General features: G+C 39.0%; 1 protein-coding gene across 9 annotated transcripts in view; it reads left to right on the forward strand.

The window, feature by feature from the left end:
- The window catches only part of PPP1R9A (protein phosphatase 1 regulatory subunit 9A), a 292,878-nt gene extending 286,306 nt beyond the window's left edge, over positions 1-6,572 (forward strand). For all 9 annotated transcript variants that reach the window (XM_054692354.1, XM_054692357.1, XM_054692361.1 and 6 more), the window contains one exon: positions 342-6,572. In XM_054692354.1, the coding sequence (XP_054548329.1) occupies positions 342-551 (210 nt within the window). In that variant the 3' untranslated portion in view covers positions 552-6,572. The remainder of the gene's footprint in view (positions 1-341) is intronic.
- The last annotated feature ends 2,892 nt before the right edge of the window (positions 6,573-9,464 follow it).

The raw sequence follows: 9,464 nt of genomic DNA on the forward strand, positions 1-9,464 counted from the left end.
GTGCCCACTCCTATCGTTTGAAAATATTGATGAGCTTAGCAATACTTTCATTTGTAAATGTCTACAGCCCAAAGGTTAGAGAAGCAGGATCATGTCCTTTTGCCATTCACTCATTAATTGCCAATTTGGGAAGCTTAATGAGGCTTACGATGCTGAGGACTTCAGAGTCCTCATCCCCTCCCCCCAAGTCTATAGATTTAGATTTTTGGCAGATACAATCAGCTCCTCCTCAGTTTTGGCCTCTTGCTTTGTGCGCAAATTAGTCTATGATTTTGAAAGTGCTGTGAGATCAACCTTGTCGTAAGCACAGAGTTCATGGGTTTTCATGTGTTCCTTCTCAGGCTCTTGGAATGACATCCTCCCAAGACCGAGCAGTGGTCAAAAAGAAACTCAAGGAAATGAAGGTGTCTCTGGAGAAGGCTAGGAAGGCTCAAGAGAAAATGGAAAAGCAAAGAGAAAAGCTGAGGAGGAAGGAACAAGAGCAAATGCAGAGGAAGTCCAAAAAGACAGAGAAGATGTCAACTGCAGCGGAGGGTGCTGGTGAGCAGTAGCACGCGCCCTGACAGGGTGGGGATGCCCCCGTCTCTACCTCCTCCTGCCCTGCTCTCCTCTGGAGCATGAAGAAGAAACTGCTGACAGGGATCGGGCAGATTGGGGACCTGTGTGTCGAATAACCGCATTTTCTGCAATAATAGAATACACTCTTAATATTCATCTACTAAAGTAACCCCAGACCACCTTTGGTTTATTAACAAACCAAGGCTCTCATTTATGAGAAATGCAAAGTAGCTGTGTTTCTCTCTTCTCTTACTTACCAACATCTTGTGTTGTGTTGGGTCATGTCACTTGGAGAACCAGTTGACCCTGCCCAACAAGAGCATGATGCCCCCTGGTATTGTTAGGGGAGCACTGTAAGTTTGCAGTATGGGGTCCTGAACTGGGTGAGTGCACATTTCTGCATGACCTGGGGCACCACTCCGCCGTAGGATCTGGGCTACAGAATCAACTCCAGTGTGTGGCAATGTCCCTCTCATTTCCATGTCTCGACTGTGAGTCATTCCCATGTGGAAATGTGGGTGCTCTGCCACGTAAGTACCTGCTGTGGCAAAAGCAAAGTGTCCTGCTTGCTGGGCATCAGTAAGAGAGGAAAGAAATTAGAGTTATTCGCTAACCCCAGAAGGAAGCAAAAGCCTTAAGATTGTGCATGTGGGTAATAGCTTGGAGTTCTAAGGGTAACATTTACCCTCCAGATTCAGCCAAACAAAGAAAAAAAATCACACATCAAACAGCCGTGGGATATTGGGATCTCTTGTTTCCTTTGTCACCACTGTATGTTCAGTATTTCAGCCGCACTGACACCCCACCTTCCCCCACCCCCCACCCCCAACAAATTGAACAGGAAATTGATTTTTAAGGAAACCAACATTTTCAGGTTTTTTCTCCTGGGGAACATTCTGGCTGGTCTTCAGCCTGGTTATGACACAATCAGGAACTTGTCCCGTATTTTCTACTCAAGATTTCCCAAGTGGGCTCAGTTAGTGTTTTAACAAATGTACTTTTAAGAAAAATAGAAATACCAGTTAAAGAAAATTTAGATTTGAGCAATTTTATTGAGCACACAGAATGTTCCTGTAAAGGAGAGCTGTCAGTTACATTTTGGAGATATTTTGAGTGGTTTTTCTGAGTCATTCTCTTCCATTCTTTGAAGATTTCCACTTTACAGTTCAATTTTGTTTAAGATAGGGCAAAAAATACAGCCTAACAGTAGAGGCAGTTAATATGTATTTAAAGCCAGTATTAAGGATTTCAGTATTTTCATCAAACTAATTCAAGTGCTAGTGACTAGGGCAGAAGGAGGAGAAAATAAACTCATCTTGAGAAACTTCAAATGATGGGGTTTTTTTTGCTGTTACTGTCTTGTTTTTTATACTCATTATCTGGTTCTCTTTACTGCATTGGCTCTAAAAATGAGGTCATCCATTTTCCACAGGACGAGTTTCAAAGTAAGAGTTAAAGCCAGTTGAAGTCTTGGACAAGTGTTTCTTCCTTTACTTTACTCCATGAGAGTCTCTATTTGTTCCCAGCCCTGTTCACATCTTCCACTGGAAATCTTGTATACACAGAGCTTATGGGGGGAAGGTTTTAGAAGGTCATGCTATAAAGGGGCTCCTGCCCGTATAGCTACAGCTCACATTTTCAACATTATGAATTGTTTTTTGCTTGTTTGAATATATGAAATCTGGAATTATCTCAACTAGAAGATTTACACTCCTATTCTTTCCCCAATGCCTGTTTCCTTTTCAATGCCAGCATATTGTCAGTTAAGCTTCAGTCCTTTGGTTACTTGCTACAAATCATTTATCCAGTCTCAGAAACACTGGCATAAAGTAACATTGTGCTTTACAATTGTCAAAGTCACTATGTATGTTTTCCTGTGTATCTTCATTTGGGTTATAATAATGAAACTGCCATACTGGATACTCAATATTTTGAGATGTGTGGTGCTTTGCTATTTATTACTATCACGAGAAACAAGGAACCACTACTAATGAACTATAAAATTCAGCAAATCTTTTCTAATGTTAAAAGACTAAATTATTCGAAATCTGATAATATTAATGCTTGCTTGCTATTGTAAATTTTTGCCATTTTTGCTTATCTTTGGGGGAAAAGGATCTGGATCACACTGGAAATTTCTCCGTATTCATTTTAAGAGTGGAAATAGATATAGAAGGATGATTACCTTAAGTTATGTTTACACTTTGGTAATGTTTGAAAATGGATGTATATACTGGAAATGTCTGTAAGTCTCCCATCTCTCTGCACATAATTTATGATCTATCATATTGCATTTTCTTAAGTGTCTTAGAAGTATTGTTTATTTTATCTTTGTGTGCTTCCAATATTTAGATCAATGACTGACTGACAATACTATAAATCAAACTCTTATTCCTCAAATTATTTAGTTTGTATTTTAACTGTTTTGATTCAGTTAAATTATAGTAATTTTACATCTTAATGAGTTATTTTAACATTTATTATTTAAAACTGCTCAAGTTGTAAGAGGCACTTGATTTGATTATCCAACAGAGGATAAAATGGAAACTGATTGATATGAGTATGAAAACAAAGTGAAGGACCTCAGATCTTAGGAACATTTTGTTTTCCTATTGTTTCTTTTATTTACTGACTCTAGTGCATGGTGACTAATTGAGGTTCCAGTTCCTGCTTTAATGCTTGTGATTTTTGGTGTCCATACAACTTAACACAGGATTGTTGCTTCATGAACCTTAAGGACTTTGGTTTTTTCATTCATCAGAAAATGAACACAAAGGGAATATCTGGTTACTGTGAACTCTAATCCCTAAAAGACAGCTCAGTATGACTTTAACAATAGCCAAAAGTGTTTTGGAGTATCGGTAATGCTTTTGGGGGGGGGGGCAAGGGATATTTGTGAGGACAAGCTGTAGACAGAGAGTGTTATATGAACTGAGTGTCTAGGGAAGGGTTTCCAGTAAGGGGCTTGAGTTTCATAACAGATTATTTAAGACCATCTCCCTTAAAGTAACTCACAGTTTAGAGTTTTCTCTTTTTAAAAGATGTTTTCATGCTGAATCAAAAGTTTACTTCTGAGTGATAGGTAGGACAGAACCCTAATTCTGCCCGTCTTGACACACTGATGAAGTCCACTTTTAGTCTCACGGCAATAAAGCTATTCTGTGTGCGCCTTCTTTAGGCGAGGTAGGCATTGACTTCCCACCCTTGACGTCTCTTCAGCGTTTTTAACCCACAGCCCTTCCTGATTATAGTGTGATGGGTGTTAATGCCAAATTCAGCTTCTAAAGGGCATGCATGATATGGCCACATCTGCCTTGTGCTTGTGTTGGAAACAAAATGGGAAGGGGACAGTGAGGAACCCCATGAGCCCTTGCAGCTGCCTTGTGCTTCATTATCCATCTCTGACCTGAAATCTTAGTGTCTCCTGGACAGTGGAAATAGTCACAGGGCTTTGGATCTAGCCTTGACTAATCTCTGTGGGTTTTGCTTGAAGACAAAGAATTCTCATGTGGGTCCTTTGTGTACTAAGATTAACATGTGCTTTAAAACTCTATTTAAGAAGGTAAATGAAAACTTGCATATATATGGATATTCTAACCCATTTAAAGTGTTAAAGGTTATGTAGATCAAGCTTCAAGAGAGAAAACCCAGTGTTGAATAACAGTGTTTGAGATGATTCTATATGGAATCACAGCAATTCTTGTATCTCAATTCTAAAAGAAATACCTGTATTTTGGATGTGTCTTAGCCCCCTCCCTACATTGAGACATTTAATAATTACCAAGTTCCATTTGGGAAGCTAAAGTTATAGTCCCAATACAACTGCAGATGCAGGATATTTGATGTGGGTGGACAGAAGTCACTAGGGTTCATGTCACCTACTAAATGCTAAGTTCTTAATACTTTCTAAATGAAAGGAAAATGGAAAATAAAAGCCCCTTTCCTTTCAAAATACACTTTCAAATTACCATTACTCAAGGACCTACCTGTACCTTATTTTAAAAATGAAACATTTACTGATGAAGTTCAGAATTTTGGTTACAATTTGGTGGGAGTGGGGAATAAATTCTCAAAAAAAAGCAGTGTTGTAAAAATATGAAGACATTTCAGTGATGCACTTTTGAAAAACAACCTGAGTATTCAGGCAGATTTTGTTTGTATTTGTCGTCAATATTTAAAGTCTCAGGAAATTTAGGCTCAGTCTAAAACACTGGGGAGCAAATACTACTAGACAAAAAACATTTGGATAACTTAAGGTATCAGCATAGAATACATCTAACCAGGAAATTAAGGGGCTAAGAAAGAGCCTATATCATCAATGCCCCCCTGAAACATGAATGCATTGAGTTCTATTTATGGTAGATAGAGGGTCTCGATATGCCTCTGCATGGGTGTCCATGTGAAGATGTTGAGGTAGTGTTTGTTACTTGGAAGCTCATCTAAGTGAATGTGTGGGTCAAGCACAGCATGTGACTTGTTTCTAAATCTACAGAGTGGAAAAAGGAAAAAACAGGATGATTTCCAACCCTTGGCCTTACCCTAAACCCGACCCCAAAACTGCTAGGGGATTCAAAAGTGAATGAGGTAAGGAATGAAAGAACAAGAGGCAACTTCTCAATAATGTGCATGCCACTTGTGTAGATGTACAGAACTATATACGTGTGAATATATCTTCCACCTACATACACACACATACTGCAGTCACACGGCATAAAAAACACATACTGTTTCTGGATCGGTAATGTCAGCTAGGACCCTGAGCAGTAATCATAGCCTTATTGCCACTTTTTTGGGTTGCGTATACATTGAATGGCTCATAAGATTTTAAGAGATTTTTTTTAATGTAAGTATTTCTACTAAAATGCACTTATCCTTCTACATGTTTATATATTTTGGTAAAATTGATTTATTAGATACTTGGTATTTTAGTAAGATAATATTTCCTCAAACGTTCGGTTAATGCTTTGATGTCAAGATCGCACATTGCTGAGTTGAAGCTCAGAAATTTACATAGCTTTGGGCATTTTCAACTGTGGACTGCAGTTTCCTTGGCTAAAAATTGCACTGTGTTTTCTTGTGCGTTCATTCACACTCTAGAATGACATCTTTGGTGGCTGTGATGCTTAAGTCATTAACTACTGGCTCTCTGATGGCAGTGTTTCCATCACATAATCATCTTTACTTCTTTTGCTCGGTGACGGCATGGTTAAGTCATTGCCCTATCTAACAAAAGTGGATGTGAGCATGAATATGTTGTTGGAAGGTGTGCACTTCTATTTCTTTCAACTATTTTTTCACACGGCCAGACTTTCTGTTGCAGGTTCAATCTTTCATTCCTAGAAGAACAATTGGCCACAAATAATTAAATCACTTTAAAAAGTGGGAAGTAAGCAGCTAGATAACACCTCCTAACAACATCAGATTTAGATAGTGCTTAGTGACACCACTTAAATATATATGTATATGTTCTCCTTAATATTATTTATCGTCGTCACTACTGCTTTTGTAATTTTAATGGTATTGCATTTAAACCACTAGTACAACTACTACATATCACTAACATAACTGGCCAGCTGGACAAAAAAAAAAAAAGAGAATGAATTATTCCATTGTAAGAAGTTGATTTATTTTAATCTTTCGTTATCACTAAAGGGAAAAAGTTGTTTGAAAATAATTTTAAGTCCAATAAGTACGGATAGCATGTTACCTGAAACTTTTAATTTGTACATTTTTGTGTCTGTTCATTTGCATGGAAGAGACAATAGTGCCACGTCTGAATTGTTCTCTTGTGCTTGGTTATAAAATGTATTTCCCTAGATTGTTCCATTTCAAATGACACTTCTTATTCTTTGGTTTTCAGAGGCATTCAAAGCAAATTATCACAGTGGTCCTTTGTTTCCAACTAATCTAAAAATACCTGTGATTAAATTTAATTTGTTAGTGTAAATAAATTTCTTGCCAATGAGTATTACTGTTGTTAGACAACGAATGCAATAAAAAGAGAAATACTAAGATCTGTCGAAATAATTTTTTTTTCTCTTCCATTTTCACCTCCAACTAAAACAAGCCTTGACTGGGTAAACTTGTATTAACTGTCAAAATATGTCTATCAATCAAGAGCGAAGTGCACATTTTTCATGGAAATGAAACTAAAGATAAGTTTTAGCCCTCATAAAGTGTAAATTGGCAGCTAGAATTACATTTGAAAGCACAATTATGGAACTGGGCATAAAGTGAAAAGATTGAAGCTTCCACTAGAAACTCCCTTGCCCATCTTTGTGTTCCGTCACAGGTTCACCAGCACAATTCCTGATCCCTGTCAGCCAGGAGAAGGTCTGGGGCAAATCCATTCACCTCACAGTGTGGGGCAAGCTAAGAGGCAGGACATCCTGGAGTATGGGGCTCCTTTAACCAATTTTATTCTTAAAACTCTAAGTATCCTTGGTCCAACCACTATGGAGAGCTGTGTGGAGATTCCTCAACCTACTGAAAATAGAGCTTCCATATGATCCAGCAGTTCCACTCCTAGGTATTTACCCAAAGGGCACAAACATTAATTCAAAAGGGCACCTCCACCCCTATGTTTATAGCAGCACTATTTATAATAACTGAGCTTTGGAAACAACCCAAATGCCCAAAAATAGATGACTGGCTCAAGAAGTTGTGGCACATATACACCATGGAATATTACTCAGCATTCAAAAAAGATAAACACATGCAATTTGCAACAACATGGATGGCGCTGGAAGGGATCATGCTCAGCGAAATAAGCCAGAAAGAAAAAGAAAAATACTGGATGGTCTCACTCATAGCAGGAGTTTAGAAAACCTAAATAAGGGACCAGGAAAAAGACTAACCATAATAAAGAAAAAATCAAAATCAACATGCAACTATAAACCAGAGACACACTACGGGGTAGGGGGGTGGCGGGAGAGGAAGGATTAGGGTCAAAATAAGGGGGGTGCAATTGTATGGGGAATATAACCATAATGAAAATGCATACATTGTGCAAAAATGAAAAATGATGTAAGAATTATATAAAATAAAATATTTCAAAACAAAACAAAACAAAACTTTAAGTATCCTGGAGATGTGAATCTAATAAATGAGAAGCGTTAATTTCTCTTTCTTTTTCACACACAAGTCACTATTTTTCTGTGATTAAAACTTTGGCAATATAAACATTTGGATCCAGGCATTACAGAAGAAATGAGCTAAACTGTCTTTTCTTTGAAAAGGGAAAGCACGTATCCCTTTTGGATGATCTGGACGTAAAATCTGTCAAATTGGACCACTTTCTTTTGGGGCAGAATTTGCTGCTTCTGTCAAATACACATTCTGGTCATCTTATTGCTGATATGAAGCAAATCTTTTGAAAGCAAATCAGTTGATTTCTTTCAGCCTGAGCACCACAGCTAGGGACACTTTCACAGCAAGATGAGAATCGGTGACTGAGCAGAAGACACACCATGATACGCACACTGAAATCATCCCTAAAATCACTAATCCTCAAGGGAGGAAAGTGTTCTAACCAAACAAAATGATTCTGAATTATTACTTTAATAAGTCAATGGTCTTTTTTTTTTTTTTAAAGATTTATTTATTTATTTATTTATTTATTTATACAAGCACTGGGTACAGTCAGAAGCGCGGAGGGTGAGAGAATTCACCAGAGCCAGAGCGGGGAGCAGAGCAGGCAGAAGGACCGAAGTACACTGCTGAGGGGAGCAGCGGGCGGCAGGAGAGGTCTGCGCGCCATGCGGGACCCTCCTCCGGTGGCCGGGGAGCAGCCGGGGATAGAACCGGCACTGCAGAGGCTGCAGGCGGCTTCGCAACCCAGCGCTCAACTGCTTTGCCACTGGGGAGGCCCATGGTCTTAAACTGTGTGCAGTTCTCAATGTGTGGGCAAAACGTTTTTCACAATAGGCCAGACAATCACACAGAAAAGGCCTTAGAGGAATCTGAATTCCAAAATGACTGTGTTCACAGCCCATAGAAATAATACAGCCTGGAGACCACACCTTCGAAACAGACAGACAAATGAAGATGGGTAATTTTTCATACCAGCTTTCCTTAAAAATAATAATAATGTTATCTTTTCTCTCTTCCCTCGGAAGATAGCCAAGGTCATTGGTCTTTTCTTTGTTAGTTTACCTGGCTATTGTTTTCTTCTTAGCCTTGGCTCCAAGTTGGAAAAGGAAAAAGCAGCCACCATCACGTTAACAACAACACTCTTAGAGCGGGCTACTCTGTATCTACTCAATGAACTCAATAAACATCCTCCCTACACCAGGTCAAAGAAGTTAAAAGTACAATTTGTGTGGAGACAAAAGAACGTCCTAATTTTCAGTTATGACCGCACTCCCAACAATTTTAAGATTTTCCAACATGCCATCACTAGAGGAGAATTGAATAAGAGAGAGTAAAAGGAAAGTTAAAGTAATTTAGGTTTGTATTTACTGAGAAAGTCATATAGAGAAGAGAAAAATGGTGACTGCACTGTCTGATGGCTCACTGAGAGGTGTCCCCAGAGGCGAGCGGTGACTTTTTAGGCTACATCTAATTTTCTAGCATGTGAACTGAAGTTGCTGAGTACTGGGATTTTGAGGACTTGAAATCATCCTGCTCTCCTCTTTGCTGAATAAGACTCAGCAAGGCAACAATAAGGTCATGTCCTCTCAGGGAACACATACTTTAGGAAAAGTGATTTTTTTTTTTAAGATTTATTTATGCATGTAAGATATGGGGTACAGGCCAGAGATGTGGAGGGTGAGAGGATTCACCAGAGACAGAGTGGGGAGCAGAACAGGCAGACTGACTGAAATACACTGTTGAGGGGAGCAGCGGGGGAGTCAGGAGAGGTCTGCTGCACCATGTGGGGAGCTCCCTGGCCAGGGATCGAACTC

The sequence above is a fragment of the Talpa occidentalis genome, unplaced genomic scaffold (genome assembly GCF_014898055.3).
Source record: "Talpa occidentalis isolate TD23 unplaced genomic scaffold, MPIMG_talOcc4v2.1, whole genome shotgun sequence".
Lineage (NCBI taxonomy): Eukaryota > Metazoa > Chordata > Mammalia > Eulipotyphla > Talpidae > Talpa > Talpa occidentalis.